The sequence below is a fragment of the Suillus fuscotomentosus genome (assembly GCF_016647785.1).
Source record: "Suillus fuscotomentosus strain FC203 chromosome Unknown F5891scaffold_59, whole genome shotgun sequence".
Taxonomy (NCBI): domain Eukaryota; kingdom Fungi; phylum Basidiomycota; class Agaricomycetes; order Boletales; family Suillaceae; genus Suillus; species Suillus fuscotomentosus.
Window position 1 is genome coordinate 97,145 of NW_024539571.1, and position 16,866 is coordinate 114,010.

Sequence of the window (16,866 nt, forward strand, 5' to 3'; positions counted from 1 at the left end):
TAAGCGCGGTCATGCGGAGCCGAAGCGCTACCGAGTAGGTATGTAAGGATATATATGGGTGAGAGTCCATGATAAAAATAAAGGTGGAACACTATGCTAATAAAGGAAATGGAAATATACGCACTAGGGAGCTTGGTGGACAGTGGATGGATGCATCTGGATGGCTGGCACTATAGGGCGCGCAAGTGCGGGAATGGTGCGCGCATGGCGCGCATTGCGCGGGAAAGCTGCGCCTCATATAGGAATTGCTGTGGACAGTACACAGAGTGGTGCTGCAAGTTGGTGCTGTATACTCCCTTAGTGGAAACTGCCATATCACGCCATGAGAGGCATGAGTCTCTACAACGCGAGCCTCAAGGGCTTTGAAGGTGATATATCACATGATGCGAGCCCTCAAACACGACCGAAAGTGATATATCACGCGAGCCTCAAGGGCTTTGAAGGTGATACATCACAGGATGAGCCTAATATATCAATGGTCTATGTGATACATCACAGGACAGGCAGCGAGAAAGGTGAGGGAGGTGATACATCATGGTTTATGGACCACAGGCTCTGATATAACACCAGCCTTCTACAATACTAGACATTGATATATTATACCTACAGGATATTGTGTTCCCCGGAAGTGACCAGGCTGCATGGAATCCTCCAGCCAGGGCTGTGTACCAAGTCCATGGTCACGTCCATACTTGTGACTGATCGCTGCCCACATTTTTTGTGCAGTGGCATAGGTAACATGCGATATGCTGAGTTCCTTTGCCTTCCGAGTGAAGATGTCAATGTCATCGGCCCTAGAGAATCGAAATGGTCATGCCATGTCTGCCGCAAAAGGAAGGCATTTGTTCGACGCACTTGTCTATTATCCACATCGCGATCCACTCGGGAAAATCAGCTGGGAGACCTGGGTAGAGTGCCTCAATGTTGTCAGGACACTGCACCTTGTCAATGTCACAGCAAAATTGTTTGAACTGCTCCCACAGCCTGTGTGAATTAGTGTGATCATCTGTCAGAGCTTTGCCTTGTGTAGATGGGGTGCCATGCCTTCTGTACTCTGATAGAGTGTTGCTCACGACAATGTTTTGGGATGCCGTCTTCAAGTTCTTCGACATGCCATCCACGTCCAGCCTGCGTTTCTTTGATGGTTCTGCTTGCTTGCACAGATACATGCCACTTGACTCTTGCTGCTTGTGTTCGATGTCAACAGCAGCCATCAAGGACTCGATCTCCTCTTCCTGGTCATCAGCAACAGCCTCATAGGTCACCATTGCTGCGGCATCTGTGAGATAACATTTTGCACCTCCAAGTGGGGGGATACGTATACAAGGTGTCATATCCCGTATTCCGGACCTACATCCGATAATATTCCCATGCCTCATCCGGACCTTCGGATATCCTATCCATGTCTGCAGTCCTCTATCCATCCGGATCCCTGCACCTCTGCACATCCACATCCAGATCCCTTTACCTTCGCAGCTAGCCTGCATCGTTCACCCTTGTCCCATTGCCCTAATATTATATCTTGCATATCCACGCATCTCATCCGGACCACATCCGATCCGGTCCAGTCCGATCCTATCTGACGTATAGATACATTTCCTATCCAATATACGACAAGCTTCTTGATTCATTTCCTGTGCATATAATGTTAACACAGCCTATCCGGTATTCCTTGTTCCCGGTACCTCGGTTATATCTATTACTGGTATGCTTACTGATCCATTAACCTATGTTCATTTCTGACTCACATTTGTTAACCTTTGCATATGCTTCATACATAGCCTCGGACTCTGCTTATTGATCCTTCCGTTATTTCTCTTAGTATATAAACTTGTGTATATGTCTTGTAGTACCTCAGTCTGAATATCATATTAGTCCTCGCACTAGTCTTCACTCTAAGTCCTCATATCAGTTCTAGTCTTCCAACTTAGTTGATATCCATCTCAGGCCTAGGGAGTTTCTCCCTAGGCCAGAGCTCCGCTCCTCCGCTCCTCTGCTCCTCCACTCATCCGAAGTTCCGGAAGTTCATCCGGAACTTTCCCGTGGTCCTCCGGACCTATTCTGCTTTGGACTTTGTCCTTGCAGCCTTTCCTCTGTTTGCTTCTACTCAGGACAAGTCCTGAGTAGCCATTACACATATCTGTATTAGGACGAAACCTCATTGTAATTTCCGGAAGTTCCTCCGGAACTTTCCTGCACTCATCCGGAAGTTACTTGTACCCGTCCGGAAAGTCCTTCCAAAGTTTCCCGTGCCTTCGGACGTCTTCAGACTTTCTTCGGACACCAATCTGAAATTAAGGGCACATACTCGGGTAAGGGGCACAGTGCACGAGCTGAAGCCAAGCCCCTCAGAATCAGTCCTACCCTTTGTGCATGGTCTTAACACAAGGCATCTTGGTTCAATTGTGGCTGAGGGACACATTCCAATATTTAAATAAGCCACTAACCCCTGTGATCGCCGATCGATGACCTTAATTTGAACCAGAAGGCTTAGCAGATGACACCTTGTTTTACTTGCACATTGACCATGCCCGCTGCTGAGATTATATGCCTACCTGAGCTGGGAAAGACACTGGGAGTGAACAAGCAGCCACAGACAGTGGAGTTTGTCATGTTGGTTCATCTGTATCACTCGTTGCGGTGGTGGCTGCTGACTTGAAGTTGCAGACAGCAGGACACGACGGTGAAGATGCTGAGAGAAAAGTTGAAGGAATATGGCCTACAGACAACAGGAAAGAAAGCTGACCTGATCGAGCGCCTGCGCGAGTATGCTGCCGATGACACAAGCTGGAGACTGTGAGCTGTCCAATGAGCTCTGATCAGTATGCTGGCTCATAATGACTCATCGCTCTTTGCAGGTTGTTCCAACCTGCAAGGAAGGGCGCAAGAGGAAGTTACACAGGCAGACGAACTGCAAAACTGTCCACGCAGCGCATCACATCCCAGTTTGGGGAGCATGAGCTGACCTTGGTGCAGCACAGAAGCAAACAGGGCATCGGCCGTGTGGTGCAGAGTCTCACACCTGCTGACGTTGACAATAACGATGCTTGGGTGAGTTCCATACTCTTCGTGACTAGCCGGAGAACGCACTGACCATTGATGGGCCCACTCACAAGGCAGCTGATGCCCTACAAGTGGTTGGCACACAGAGGCCTGCAGCACAATCAGCAAATATGCTCCTGTCAGCTACAGAGCAGCCCACCTTGTTCGCACCTCAGTTCTCGGCTCACACCAATCTGCTACCTGCAGGCACCACATATCCTGCCCACAAACTGACCACTGAGGTGCGTGTCCACAGGCTCCAATATCGGGCTATCAGCTGACTTTAAGTTGATTTCTTATTCAGGACAGACAAAGCCTGAGCCTGCACTTCAGGCGCTTGGAACACACCGTTAGGGAATGACGTGGGTATACCCATGGGTATCTGTGGTGATACCCCCACCCACACCCACCGAAAACCCACACCCACCAGTGTGGGTGTGGGTTTATTCATGGATACCAGGGATGACTACCCATACCCACACCCATAGAGGGTATACCCATGGGTATGACATGAATGATTGGTACTACACACTTATGTAGATATCTTAATGAATGTTGTAGTAGTACTGGAGACAAATATACTGCTAGTCTCACCTTGTTGATTGGCAGTCATTTGAGAGAGATAAAGCTAAATAAAAACCCAACATCAGTAAGTCTCTGAAAAGTGCAAAAATAAAAGTTTGCCTACATACCCACTGTGTGGGTGTGGGTAGGGGTGTGGGTATCCTAAGTGCCTACCCCCACCCATACCCCTGGGTACCCACACCCACAACCCACAGTGGGTGCCGGATACCCATGACATTGCCTACACACCATTGCAGGTCTGGAGGACACCCTCATCGAACGAGTGAACAACCTTGAGATGGGGATCAGCAACCAAATTGCTCACAAGATTGCTCCCCTCCTCCGCACAAGTTTCGATGCTTTTGGCACCGGCATTACTCAGCAACCACTTCGGCCAGCACACCCTCACCCTCACACCACATCAATGCAGTTGTCTTCAGCACCAGCACAGCCATTCACAACACCTACACCTGCCGCTCAGATGGCCATTCCAACGCAATCCATCCCACCCTCCAATCTCTCTATTCTCCAGTTGGAAGGGAGAGAGCTGGCGTTCAACAAGACCATGGTCATGCCACCACCGGCCGTGCGGTTTTCGACAGACATCAGCGCCCTGTTCAGAGAGTGGCATCAGTCAATGTACCTGGTGGTGAACAGGAATGGAATCCCCATCAAGTTTTGGGGAGACGTGTACAAAAAGTGCACTGGACAGAACAGCAAGGCATGGGCACTGCGGAAAGTGCAGTGGGGGCAATGGAAGGTGAGCTCCGCGTTTGAAAACACTTCTTCTTCAGCTGACACACCTTTTTTTTCAACCAACAGTTCATCATGGAGGAGTGTTTGCGTTTTGCATCAGACGATGCATTCTGGACGGCCTGGACTGACGCCAATGGTCAGCACATCAGATACACGAAGCTCTGTGACACTCTGCAGCGTCAGCGGATGGCTCGTGACACGTGAGACGCTGCCACTGCATGCTTGTTCTTTGGTGGCAACCTTGACCACCTGGATGCACAAGGCATGTTCAGGTACGCAAAGTCTGGTGTGTCGAAGCTGATGAGCAAGGATGTCGACATTGCCTGAAAGTGGAGGGAGTTGCTTACCACCGGCGGCTCACTTGCCCAGCGCTGGAAGGGTTCACCACTAGCAGATAGTACTACTAGTCCGCAGTCCTCGTTGCTACCAGTGTGATCAGTGATCACTACATTCACACCACACACCATCTACCTTTGAACAGTGTTATCTCTTTGTTGACAGTGTTCTCCCTTCGTTGTCTGTCCCTTTCCGTTTTGTTTTGTTTCACTATGACTAGGGCTCCGTGAAAAACTCGGCTCGAGGTTTATGACATGTTTTTAACTCAGGCCTATCCTCAAGGGGTTTTTGACACAAGTTAAAAACTAGTTTTTGACAAGTTTTTTACACAGTCTAGAAACCAGTTTTTCAAGCTATTCTAACATGTTCAAGCTATGACAAAGTGAATGCCCATTGTACAGGCCCTCCCAAAGGCAACATCGAAGTATCAGATTCATTCTGCGGAGGTGCTGTGTGGGAGCCTTCTACCGGCCTATCAGAGAGCAAGTCCAACAGGCAAGGTGAATCAAGATGAGCATCCTGACTGCCAACGAAAGTCTGACTGTCACTGCCCTGGTAAAGTGGGTCGCGTTCGAATCCTGGATCCTCTTCCTCGTCCAACCAACCATCATCATCAGATGCTGGATCCAAATCTTCTTGAGTTTGTGCGCTGTCGGCACCGAGCTTCCTTTTTTGAGTGTGGCCATCAATTTCAGCCTCCAAATGTGAACTCGTCAGTTCTCGAAATTTGACAGTTGGTTTTTGTGTTGGCTTCTTGTTCTACAATATATAGTAAGTGAGATATGTCCATGATATGGTATGAATATCACACACACGTTTGGGGTCCAAATTATTCTACTTGTTTGATATTTCGGGATTTTCGGCCACTCAAATGTCAAAGTATGACATGACTTGTTCCGAAGGCATCAGATACATGATACATACAATATTTAGGGTTATTGACAGGTATTGGACACCTGAATATCGACCTCCGTTCTTGACATGTTTTTAACATGTTAAAAACACGTTAAAACCCGGAGTGTTTTTAACATCGTAGTTTTTCACGGAGCCCTAGCTATGACCCACCTTCAAATTATCTCGCTAACTAAAATACTAATGCCTGGACTATAGTACTGTTGCGTACTGTTACTACTTTTGAAATGAATCCTCCGCATTCCTCGGCAGCAGCTCTCGCCTTCGTCCTTGCGCCCGCTTCCGCTTCTCTGAACTCCTTCGTCACCTCCCTTCGTCCCTCGCGCCGTGGGTCTGGTGCCAGGGGTCCAACACTGCCACCGCTCGATCGGGAAGCTGGGACCGCAAACCAGACCGCAAATCTCCCACGAGCGACCGTGAGTTTCTCGCAGGTAGTATCTTTCTACGCGTAATCCGTATGTACAGCATCATATGTACGAGCTCCTGACCTTCCTACAAAATAAGCCAATTCACAATAGATCGTCGTTTCGTCGATAGCCACAGTGCCCAGCTATATTTTTCGAGGGGCCTGAGAACAATGGTCCAGAATAAGTTTGCAAACGGCTTCGTAGGACTGCACGACGTTGTCGTAAATCCTGGGATTCAGCACGTCCACCGGGCAAAGTTGTAACACAAACATATCCAGGGAAGTGCGTCCCATATTTCGCACGCTGGTTCTTGTTCTGAATCTACCACTCTGTCATTACTGGTTACCAGTCTTCCAGGCACGTCGCCACAATAACAATGGGCACTTTGCTGTCACCAATGGCTGATGAAAATGTTTGGTAATGTTCGCGAAGCCTTTGTGGCTCGTGTTCCGCGCACGCAATACAGAGATGGACACCGTCTCCCTTGTTCAAGCCGCCGAGGAATAGAGCCAAATTCCTTGCAGCTGCGGCCGCAGGAGCTTTGCCTTCGGAGCCCTCGTTTAACCCTAACGATATGGTTATCAATCCACACTGTTCCAGAATCTCGGAGTTGATGAATGCCCACCTGCCGTATCCCACAGCCTGAAGTATTGCCCGCTGATCGTCGCATCATATGCAGCATGTGTAATAGTACATGACAGGGCGTCAGGAGATGTTTCTGCTACATCGCGACCCATAATAAGGTTTATGAGCGAGCTTTTGCCCACTCCACTCTCCCCCTAGAGCACTACATTACTCGGTCGACTTTCATATCCCTATGGAGGCATCCACCATCTGTCAAGCGATTTCACGGTGCACGAACCTGTTGTGGACCTCGATCGCCTTACAGAGTATGCCACGCGACTCCTCATACTTGCCTCTATACCCCCCATCGAATAGATTCGTCGCAGTCATGGATGCATGTCCCACGGACCTAATTCTGTACTTCTCCAAGTGGCCCACATTCCGTGTGTACCAGTCTTCCATATTTACCTCTCTTTCGAGGCTTGTGACGACCAGTGCAAGCGGGACCCTTTCCTCGCAAAGAAACTCGAAGAACAGTCTGTAGTTTCTCTGCATGTTTGCCGTTACTCTACCTCCGCGGACACAGAAGAGCAAGAGGTTAAAGCTTCCTCGCTCTTTCAGGGTGGTGATGAGGCCATATGCATTTGAAAAATTGCGGAAAGGCACTCTTCGGTGTGTAGGCAGGGCTCCTGGAGGCCGACCGTGTCAAACACCTGATATCGGGTCCCTTTTTCGAATGTTACTTGGAGCTCCGTCCAATATAGAGTCAGCGGTGAGCGTCAGGTGATATGTGCGCTATTTGTCGGCCGGCCAAGAGATTTATGACGGAACTTTTTCCCGCTCCTATCTCTCCAAAGATCACCATATTATATTAGACTATGGGAACATTTCTGTGGTTAGTGAACTTTGACCATTAGATATAGCGCTGTCCACGCCTGTGTACTGTGTCGGTCCACGCTGCGTAATGGGCGAGCTATTTTACAAACACCCCATAACTATTTGTGACTGATGTATATATGCAAAACATGGTGGGATCGATTATGATCCATCTTTGCACCACATTTGAGATCTAGATTGCGGCGAACTGCGAGGTCTAGACGAATATATCATATGTACGAGTGTCAATGCTCACCATATTTTGATATCGAAAGTTCGGGTGTTTGCTAGATCTTGCTATCTAATGCCCTGGCCCTGGTCGTGACAAAGGGTTGCGGCACCTTGATCCCGACTGAAAGTGTGAGCTAATTATTTAAACATCCGGCGGCCGTATCCACCGATTCAACAGTTCATCTAGTTCATAGCTCTAGCTTGGTTCGCGCCGCCTGTGTTTGACGAGACCAGTACACCATGAATTTTGCGGCAACAGAAGGTCCAGACACTGAATAAAAGGTGAATGACGAAAGAAAAATGTACATGACCAGCTACTTTGTGAGGAAATGAAGCGAAGTCAGCAAAGAAAAGATGTAATATCTCTTTGGTTTAGGCAGATTCGTACTGACCTCAATCCAACACATCTGATAGCTCCTCTTACATAAACCCTTTCAACCTCAATATTATGCTGGCTTTGCGCATTGCGCAATCTCAGCGCCAGATGTACTTTTCTGATGAGAGTGGAGGGCATTATCGTGTAGTTCTCAACTTTGCATGAAGGAATAATATGCATACTAAATAATCTCCTACAAGGCTGTGAGGATAAAACCCGCGTTTCAACTTTATTGGCTCGGGACGACTCGTTGTCCAAATACAGGACAGCGGGGTTAGACTGCGGACCGCAACATCTGCGTTGATTCTGCGAGTGGAGTAACTCGTAAATGGGGTCTCCGTCGTCGTAAATTTTCCCGCTGTCCGCACGAAGAATAGCTTCGAATGCCGGGCAGAACGTGAAAAATGATGAGCCTAAGAATGTAGTCTGCCGTATTTATGTATACTGTGACCTGAATAGTCAATCCGCTCATGATGTATGTGAACTTTGGGCGCGCAGCGGATTTAGAATTTAGAATTTTATATTTGGCCGTCTACGCTCACACAATCTCAGGTAACCAGGTTCCTCGATGGCTCAATTACCAATGAAACAAAAACGTCCCGTCAAAGCAAAGCTCGCAAACTCGCTGGTAACAAGTACGCATAACTGTCCAAAGACGTATATGCCACTATATCAGAAGGAACGGCATTCAGAGATCTTATACGTCATTTGTACTCTCCCCAAATACGTCCTGCAAGCCGAATATTATGCACGTGCCATGCCTGCACTAATCGTGACAACACCTTAGGTTCTATCGTCGTACTATCCAGCTGCGGGGGTAAGGCGCCCGCATTACCAGACGCAAATTTGCCCATATCATGAGACTGTGGGGGCAATACACCCACTTCTGTCTCAGTCATGTTGCCCACAATACGCGCAAGTGGGGGTAGCACACCCATGTAAAAACGCGTCCGATATTGTGGCCAAAGCCCCGCGTCGTCAGAACACAGGCACTGAGCCGCTCGTTCCAAGACCTCTCGCACACGATCGGCAGCCTTGCCCTCAAGCCAGGAGGAGGTCTCATCACACAGCTGCATGCCATGCGCGCGACGGATAGCCAAGAAGGCCGGGCAGCGAGCAAAAATATGGTGAACGCTCTTAAAGGCATCACAACCGAAATGACACCAGGGCGGCGTATCATGATAACGCCCATGCCGCACCTCTGCGGTATCAAGTTGTGATGATGGGGCATACAATTGTACGACAGCAGAGAAAGAGCTAGATGCCCGAGTGTGTGGGAAGTCCGGCAGGCGACGACTGTCATACAGTGCAAGAGTCAGGGCTCGCGCTGGACGAAAGGAGTCGCTCAACGCATAAGAATTTTCGAGCCTAGAAACGAGGAAAGAGAACAAGTTGTTTTCAACACAACCATAACCGGATGCAAACATAGTGTAGTCATCCATTGAGAAAGTTGCCAGGGAATGACACCGCGTTGGTTTTGCGCAAACGAGGCCATCCGATCAACATAATCATTGGCGATACATTCTGGTACAAGGCCGTTGGTATGAGCGGCGGTCCAGACGAGTGAGGGCGCGGGTGTTGGAAAGTGTAGAAGTGAAAATAAGCAGCGATACAAGGAACGCGCTGGCTATTGTTCCAGACGTGGGGTAGAGCACCGGGAAGTACTTCTTGTATCATGTGGACTGCATTTTTGTGATCTGTCAAAACGGAGTAGGGTTCTTGCGGGTTAGCGTGAATAGATAGTAAAACCGCGGCTATGATGCCCAACAGCTCGCCATGCAGGATCCTTGTTGATGTGACATGGCCCGCGAGTGAGAATACCATCTGGCTATTAGGTGTCGCAGCTGCAGAAGTCACCGAGCGAGCCTGGAAAAGTGATGCAGGTTGATGGGAGCATTGATGCGTCCGAGGCAGCAAGAGGATGTTGTTGAGAGAAGGAGGTCGTGGAAGCGGTATGTACTATGTAGGGATGACAATGCTATGATGTGTTCTTCAGCATGTAAGCGTCGCAGAGGACGAGCAATAGCCAGTGTTTCATCACATGATCCGTTTAGCAGCGTGCTGAGGCAGAGATGTTCAAACCAACATAGTAACGTAGGGAGATGACGTTGTAGCGATGGCGCGCAGCGGAAATGAAAGATGCGTATCACGTAGGTCAGTACTTATGAGCCAAGTCCATCTACTTGATGTACCGGAAGGACGGAGCGTTTGATCCTGCGAAAGCAACATGTGTATTATTATCAGTGTCCGTGAGCGTCGAGAAAGCAGACGGACCATGAGATAACAGATTTGTGAAGATCACACATATTGAGCCGGGTGTTATGGCCAACTTTGAACGAGTTCGCGAGACGATAGCCGGGAATACCACTGCAGAGAGGTAAAAATTAGAATGATTCGTGCGCTGGCAAATCTCGCGCTGCTTACTTCAAGCTACCGCACGCGTGACAGACTAATTTACCCTCTTCCACTTCGTGATAAAGTCGGTTTAATCGTTATTGACCCTGGTCCCTGCTTGTTCCGGCGGTGTCAGGCGGTATCCCGTCGTACGTAGCGCCCGGAGTGAACCGGAGCTTTGAAGTTCTGTTGGGGGCGTGCTACAGAGGTTAGATGAACGATGCTGAACAGGCAATCATGATGATATTCATCATTACTAGAAAGCAGACTAAACGAGGCGTAAAAGAGGCGGTCATAAAGGGGCACTAACACGGTGGAGGTGTAGTAGGGCTACATAGCCATTGACACCCATCGGGAGATTATGGGATGACCTTCCGGCAATGCTTCGTCGTTGGTATAAAACCCTCCAAAAGCTCGAGTTTCGCATATCGTTTCAACCGCCATCATCTAATTCGCGATCGTAATTCGCATCGTAGGGTAAGTGCCTTGTTCACTGTTGTCATTAATGCCAGCCCCATAAATCATCCCATGCGGGGTACCCGAACAGGCGGAGTTCACTCCGGCCTTCACCACGGATCTTGCTCGGATCATCATCGTCGTCATCAACATCAATTGTTTTATTGTTTTGATCTTTACACCTTTTGGACTCTTTGTTGACCAACCTCATCAGACTCCTTCATATTCGTCTACCACAATGGTTCATCCCCACCAGACACCCTATGTTACACCTCACATCTTGCACAAAAATTACGCCCAAGCTTTTGACAATGAATTTCATAGTAATCGTCAGTGCACCCAACTACTATACCTCCTATCCACTAAATATTTTAAACAGTCATTGGCCGTGACCTCGAGTATTTCTCGCAGGCAGGGTTTGACATGGATAGGATCCAGCTGAAGCGCAACGCACCTGTAGCGCAGCTTTACGAAGACGCCATCCGCAATGAAGGCGCAATTATTTCCTCATCCGGCGCACTTATCAACTTCTCTGGTAAGAAGACCGGTAGAAGTCCTAAGGACAAGCGAATCGTCTATGAGGAGACGAGTAAGGATGATATATGGTGGGGCTCCGTGAATATCAAGATGGACGAACGTAAGTTGACTCCATTGCACGCCGGCCGGTCCCTTGTCTCAGCAATTGTTTCCAGACACGTTTGAGATCAACCGCGAGCGTGCCATCGACTATTTGAATACGCGTGACAACGTCTATGTCTTCGATGGTTTTGCTGGTGTAAGTCCTGTGTTTCAACTGCACGGACTTGCACTAACTGTTTTTAGTGGGATCCCAAATACCGTATCAAGGTCCGGGTCATTTGTGCCCGTGCATATCATGCTCTCTTCATGGTATGTAAATACAATCACATGCATTTCCTCTTCTGACAACCTGGAAGAACAACATGTTGATCCGCCCGACCGAGGAAGAGCTCGCAAGCTTTGGCGAGCCCGACTTCATCATCTACAATGCCGGTCAATTCCCTGCGAACCGCTTCACCAAGGGCATGTCCTCCACCACGTCGGTGGAAATCAACTTCAAGCGCATGGAAATGGTCATCCTCGGCACTGAGTACGCCGGCGAGATGAAGAAAGGAGTCTTTTCCGTCATGCACTATCTTCAACCTGTGAAGTTTGGCCAGCTCTCCCTCCACTCGTCTGCCAATGTCGGGATGGAGAAGGGCGATGTTACCCTGTTCTTCGGCCTTTCCGGAACCGGAAAGACCACTCTCTCCGCTGATCCAAACCGCCTTCTCATTGGCGATGATGAACACGTGTGGTCGGACACTGGGGTGTTCAACATCGAGGGAGGATGCTATGCCAAGTGCATCAACCTGTCGAGCGAGAAGGAGCCGGAAATATTTAATGCCATTCGTTTCGGCTCCATTCTGGAGAACGTCGTATACAACCCTTTGTCGCGCGTACCAGATTACGACGACGTTGGCATCACGGAGAACACACGCTGCGCATACCCAATCGAATACATTCCAAACGCCAAGATCCCATGCATGGTAGACAGACAACCGAGCAACATCATCATGTTGACGTGTGACGCGTTCGGTGTTCTTCCACCTGTAAGTAAACTTACCCCAGAGCAAGCAAGCTACCATTTCCTTGCTGGTTACACCTCGTAAGTGTATTTTTTTTACTTCTGTCGGCGCTACTCGCTGAGTCAATTTCGAAGGAAAACACCTGGCACGGAGGACGGTGTCCTTGAACCTATCCCAACATTCTCGACCTGCTACAGCGCACCTTTCATTGTGTTACACGTGGGTTTTCATCTCTTCCTAAGAACCTCTGAGCTAAGCCTTTCTGTGTCAGCCTGGACGCTATGCAGAAATGCTGGCCGAGCGCATGTCTAAGCACAACGTCTCCTGCTGGTTAATCAACACGGGCTGGACAGGTGGTAAGTTCGGCACGGGCAAGCGCTGCCCACTTAAATACACCCGCCGCATCGTCGATGCTGTACACTCCGGGGAGCTTCTCAATAGCGAATATGAGACCTTCGGCGGCTTCGGGCTCCAGATTCCTACCGCGGTGGAGGGTGTTCCACGCGAAGTGCTCAACCCGCGTCTGGCCTGGGCAGATAAGGAGGCTTTTGAACGTGAGGTTCGCAAGCTTGCAGGCATGTTCCAAAAGGCGTTTAAGTTGTATGAAAGCGATGTGCAAGAAAGCGTGAGGTTGGCAGGCCCACGGGTGGACTAGAAGAAAGAGACTTGGAGTCGCTCATAATTTACTGGTATAGAGTTGTCATCTGAACTGTACTGGACTTCATGAATTCGAACATATGTATTTACTATTTAGTATCGATATCGGTCTACTCGAGAGTTATGTAATGCCCAATCACTCAGAAGTCTCTCAATCGCCTGCTGTCTGAACCGACCACCATCTACATTCAAGGCTGCGGACGTTTGGGAAATTATGCTAGACTACTCTTATGAGATACCCCAATACACGATTGAGAAGGTCTCGGACCACAGAAGTACAAGGTTCTCCAGTGCGAGATAGCTCCCAAATCAACTTTTGGAGTGTTTCTTGAGCACTCTCCGAACGTTCCGACCCATCTCGAGGTAAGCAAGTGAAGGTAATGGATGGGGCTAACAATGAGTCCTTGCCAGTGTCATTTGACCCCTCCCACCATCCTTTCGCATCTTCATCACTGTCGCAGCCGCAGACCACAACAACTAAGCCGACCTTGGATTTCGCGTAGACCTTGCGAACCTTCTGCACTTCCGTTCTCTGCATATTGACAGACTCGTTCTTGTCCACATAAAAAATTAACAAGCAAGGTTCGAAACCGACACCTCCTTTGGACCGTTTTGCGGGTGGATACGCCGTGCTCTCTCTCGTACCCTGCACGCAGTATATGAGGAGGTGAATGCCATCCTGCTCCGCAAGGTTTCGAAGGAGCTTCTTCAGAACTTTTTGAGCCTCCTCGTTGGGGACCGTTCCTTTAGAGCCCTCATAAAGACCTGCTATGAAGTCAGTGAGGCCTACCAAGAACGGTTAACTGCGCCCTAGTGATCAAATTGACCAAGGAGCTCTTACCAGCTCCTGTTTCTCCAAAAATGACAATATTGCATGTTTCTGTGCGATGCAAAACTTCTCTGGCTCGAATATCGTCGATACCATCGAGACTCTGATCAGCACTAAGCCAAGAGTATGCTGACGAAGAGTCAAACACCGCTTACGGTAAATAGTCGTCTCTGAGTAGATAAAGACATGATCAAAAAGACTCAACTTGGAACAAAAAATAATGAGAGGCAGTCTCGACTTGCAATCGTGTTCTATTTTTTTGAGAGTCCCCAGTCTGATACCCTCAAGTAAAATGTCCCGGAACGTCGGTGTTCGATGCGCCAAATTTAAGTATCAGTCACGATGCATGTATTCAGCATGTTGAATGTTCCATGCCGTTCCCTAGATGTGGGTAAGCTAGCCTCGAGCGGTATATTCGAGTGTGCAACCTGTTGCAGCATGTTGGTCATGCACTGGCTTTATACATGCGCTTGGAGCTGGAGTTGGTTTACCGAGCTGGGAAGATTGGCATACAGGTAAAAGCGATGGCAGATCTGGGGTCCAAGTTCTTGAGGATAATTATGTCGGCTAGTTCAATTTCAACGTATTCTACATTTTGGCAGAATTTCGAACCCGCGTGTTAGAGAGGTAGTTTAGAATGGGTGGTGCAGATCAACATGCCATAGATGATCGATGATCAATAATCCTATGCGAGTTGTATGAAAACAAGCAGGGCTTAAGTGCGTGTGGAAGGAAATATTTGTGTTTGCTCAAAGTGTGATGCTAAGTCGAACAGAACACAGTTTGATCCCGCGGAAGCAATTCATGCCACATGCACTCCCAATCGCTCAAGCGCTAGTGGCTATCCGTGTGCGTTCTTCATTAAAACACGTCATCGATGCGTCACGCGCGTCATCCGACGCCGATTGTTGCACTCCGCATACGAGTGGTCCCCAAAGCGACAGACGAGTGAAGGTAGTAATATCGAACATATATATAATTATAATGCGCGGCTTGACCATCGCACTGGAATACGAGATATAACTGTTTGCAAATATGTACCAAGTACCGATCTGTAAGGATAAGGCCGTATTACCGACAACGACAGTCTACAATTGGATGAGGTATAAGTTCAATGGGAGGTCGAAGCTTCGATCATATTAGCCAACTCTTCTGCGACGTCTGGAGATATGCCACAACGCTTCGTGAGATGAGGGACAAGATCTTTCTTTCTAACCGGCAAACTCCCTGTGAGTAACACCTTCTGCTTGCGCATGAACGACACGAACAGGTTGTGCCCCCCTGTCCATGCCTGCTTCTGTCCGTCGGCAGTAAATTCCTTAACAAGGTTGCGGATCGTGGTGCGCGATTGTTCATACAGGTTTTTATGTCTGCCATCCAATTTATTGGCGGCGGTGATGCATGCATGGCCAGCGACCTTTATCTCATGCTCTTTGAATGTGGCCTCGTTTCTCTTCCACCAGTCCTCCATCCTCTCCTCTCTCTCGAGGTTCGTGATCGCAAGAACAATGGGAACCTTTTGCTCGCACAGGAATTCGTGGAAAAGCCGATAATTGCTTCGAAGCGTGGCAGTGCCTCTGCCGGCGCGAACGCAGAACAGAAGTAGATCAATACCGTCTCGTCCATCCAATTCCCTGACAAGCCGATAGGCATTTTCGACAGACTCGAGGTACTCTTCGGGTTTGATCCACGGGTCATTGAGTCCTCTGGTATCGAAAATCGTATACGAGCCACCGTCAAAGTCGATAGTATACTCCGTCCACCCCATTGTACAGCGTCCCATGTCAGGAGACGTGTGTGCTACCGCCATTCCCGCTATGAGGTTGACAAGTGAGCTTTGACCTGCTCCTGTCTCCCCAAAGAGTACGATAGTTTTACGCCTGTTCTTACTAATCAAAATGTGGCACGAAGGAGCAACTGAAAACCGAGTACCTTGTAGCCCCTTTCAGGCGATACAGCTCAATAACTTGACAGATGGCGTAGTGTGACTCTTCGTGGCGCCGCTTGAGCTTATCCCCTGCAATTTCATCGATAGTGGTGACACATGCGTGACCAGCAAAGGTCATCCTCGATTTTGAGATAGATCGCTCGTTATCCCTCCACCATTGTTCCATTTCTGGTTCTTTGCGTTCTAAACTTGTGGCAACAAGAACGATTGGAACTCTCTCCTTCACTTCGGAGCAGATGAAGTTGTAGTTGCGACGGAGCGCCTTCATCGCTGTCCCACCTTGCACGCAGTAGATGAGGAGATGAATGTCATTTTGCTTCATAAGATCTTGAATGAGTGTCTTCACAGTTTCTCGAGCCTTCTTATCGGGAACTGTTCCTTCAGGGCCCTCACCGAGACCTGTATTCCAGTTCAGCAACAGTGATTCTGAGCAGCAAACTTGCACTGACCGGGGGTATCAAACAACTGCACTTGTAAAAGGTTGCTCTGAATTGAGACGCCATACTTGTTGATTCCAGTTGTACATCCCATAGCATCGCGAGATATCCGCGCCGTTTGCGTCCCGGCGACCAAATTGATCAAGGAACTTTTACCAGCGCCCGTTTGTCCAAAAATGACAACATTGCAGTTTTCTTTTGTGTGATACGAAGTCCTATGATTCTGATTTGGAATGTGAAAATAGTTTCACGTCAAATTTATGCTGAGGAAACACCCAGAGTCATCACCTACAGTACATTGTTCTCCACCGACAGACGACATTGCAAAGATGGCTCAACTCCAGACAAGATAAGAAACAGCGAAGAGCGGGTCTTCACTTGACTTGTGCGTTTGGTCTTTTTGAGGTAGTATCTCCCGATTAGTGGCCCATCAGAGGACTGGTGAGCCGCAGATATTGTCATATATGCCGATATATGATCATATATAGAAAAGGT

The 16,866-nt window shown here is 48.6% G+C and overlaps 8 protein-coding genes across 8 annotated transcripts; 3 read left to right on the plus strand and 5 right to left on the minus strand.

Annotated features, from left to right (window-relative positions):
- Nucleotides 1-492: 492 nt before the first annotated feature.
- On the minus strand, nt 493-1,268 carry F5891DRAFT_1193474 (uncharacterized protein; the record flags this gene model as incomplete). The annotated part of the gene is made up of 3 exons (XM_041367750.1): nt 493-555; nt 608-794; nt 856-1,268. The coding sequence occupies 3 exons, from the start codon at nt 1,266-1,268 to the stop codon at nt 493-495; spliced, it is 663 nt and encodes a 220-aa protein (XP_041221612.1).
- Nucleotides 1,269-2,527: 1,259 nt separating this feature from the next.
- Nucleotides 2,528-4,566, plus strand: F5891DRAFT_1193475 (uncharacterized protein; the record flags this gene model as incomplete). Its single annotated transcript, XM_041367751.1, has 7 exons — nt 2,528-2,613; nt 2,668-2,796; nt 2,859-3,051; nt 3,117-3,284; nt 3,352-3,391; nt 3,864-4,366; nt 4,429-4,566. The coding sequence occupies 7 exons, from the start codon at nt 2,528-2,530 to the stop codon at nt 4,564-4,566; spliced, it is 1,257 nt and encodes a 418-aa protein (XP_041221613.1).
- A 1,228-nt stretch (nt 4,567-5,794) lies between these two features.
- F5891DRAFT_613716 (uncharacterized protein) lies at nt 5,795-6,241 on the plus strand. Its single transcript, XM_041372465.1, has one exon. The coding sequence runs from the start codon at nt 5,838-5,840 to the stop codon at nt 6,060-6,062; it is 225 nt and encodes a 74-aa protein (XP_041221614.1). The 5' UTR covers nt 5,795-5,837; the 3' UTR covers nt 6,063-6,241.
- A 118-nt stretch (nt 6,242-6,359) lies between these two features.
- On the minus strand, nt 6,360-6,796 carry F5891DRAFT_959266 (P-loop containing nucleoside triphosphate hydrolase protein; the record flags this gene model as incomplete). Its single annotated transcript, XM_041375639.1, has 2 exons — nt 6,360-6,583; nt 6,643-6,796. Coding segments are annotated over 2 exons (378 nt in total), but the record flags the coding sequence as incomplete, so codon positions are not given.
- Nucleotides 6,797-9,020: 2,224 nt separating this feature from the next.
- F5891DRAFT_902902 (uncharacterized protein) lies at nt 9,021-9,515 on the minus strand (the record flags this gene model as incomplete). The annotated part of the gene is made up of 1 exon (XM_041373494.1): nt 9,021-9,515. A coding segment is annotated over one exon (495 nt), but the record flags the coding sequence as incomplete, so codon positions are not given.
- Nucleotides 9,516-10,885: 1,370 nt separating this feature from the next.
- F5891DRAFT_1055764 (ATP-utilizing phosphoenolpyruvate carboxykinase) lies at nt 10,886-13,315 on the plus strand. The gene is made up of 7 exons (XM_041362676.1): nt 10,886-11,243; nt 11,294-11,551; nt 11,607-11,689; nt 11,737-11,802; nt 11,850-12,580; nt 12,635-12,719; nt 12,772-13,315. Exons 1-7 carry the CDS (start codon nt 11,153-11,155, stop codon nt 13,153-13,155), a joined length of 1,698 nt encoding a protein of 565 aa, XP_041221617.1. The 5' UTR covers nt 10,886-11,152; the 3' UTR covers nt 13,156-13,315.
- A 59-nt stretch (nt 13,316-13,374) lies between these two features.
- Nucleotides 13,375-14,174, minus strand: F5891DRAFT_1193479 (uncharacterized protein; the record flags this gene model as incomplete). The annotated part of the gene is made up of 3 exons (XM_041367752.1): nt 13,375-13,943; nt 13,999-14,089; nt 14,142-14,174. 3 exons carry the CDS (start codon nt 14,172-14,174, stop codon nt 13,375-13,377), a joined length of 693 nt encoding a protein of 230 aa, XP_041221618.1.
- Nucleotides 14,175-14,944: 770 nt separating this feature from the next.
- On the minus strand, nt 14,945-16,693 carry F5891DRAFT_1248339 (P-loop containing nucleoside triphosphate hydrolase protein; the record flags this gene model as incomplete). Its single annotated transcript, XM_041369850.1, has 4 exons — nt 14,945-15,866; nt 15,919-16,333; nt 16,384-16,594; nt 16,664-16,693. 4 exons carry the CDS (start codon nt 16,691-16,693, stop codon nt 15,098-15,100), a joined length of 1,425 nt encoding a protein of 474 aa, XP_041221619.1. The 3' UTR covers nt 14,945-15,097.
- Nucleotides 16,694-16,866: the final 173 nt, after the last annotated feature.

Coding starts and splice junctions, on each gene's coding strand:
- F5891DRAFT_613716 (XM_041372465.1), top strand. CDS start 5,838: ATGAATCCTCCGCATTCCTCGGCAGCAGCTCTCGCCTTCGTCCTTGCG.
- F5891DRAFT_1055764 (XM_041362676.1), top strand. CDS start 11,153: ATGGTTCATCCCCACCAGACACCCTATGTTACACCTCACATCTTGCAC. Junction 11,690..11,736: donor TCTTCGATGGTTTTGCTGGT/GTAAGTCCTGTG, acceptor AACTGTTTTTAG/TGGGATCCCAAATACCGTAT. Junction 11,803..11,849: donor CATATCATGCTCTCTTCATG/GTATGTAAATAC, acceptor ACAACCTGGAAG/AACAACATGTTGATCCGCCC.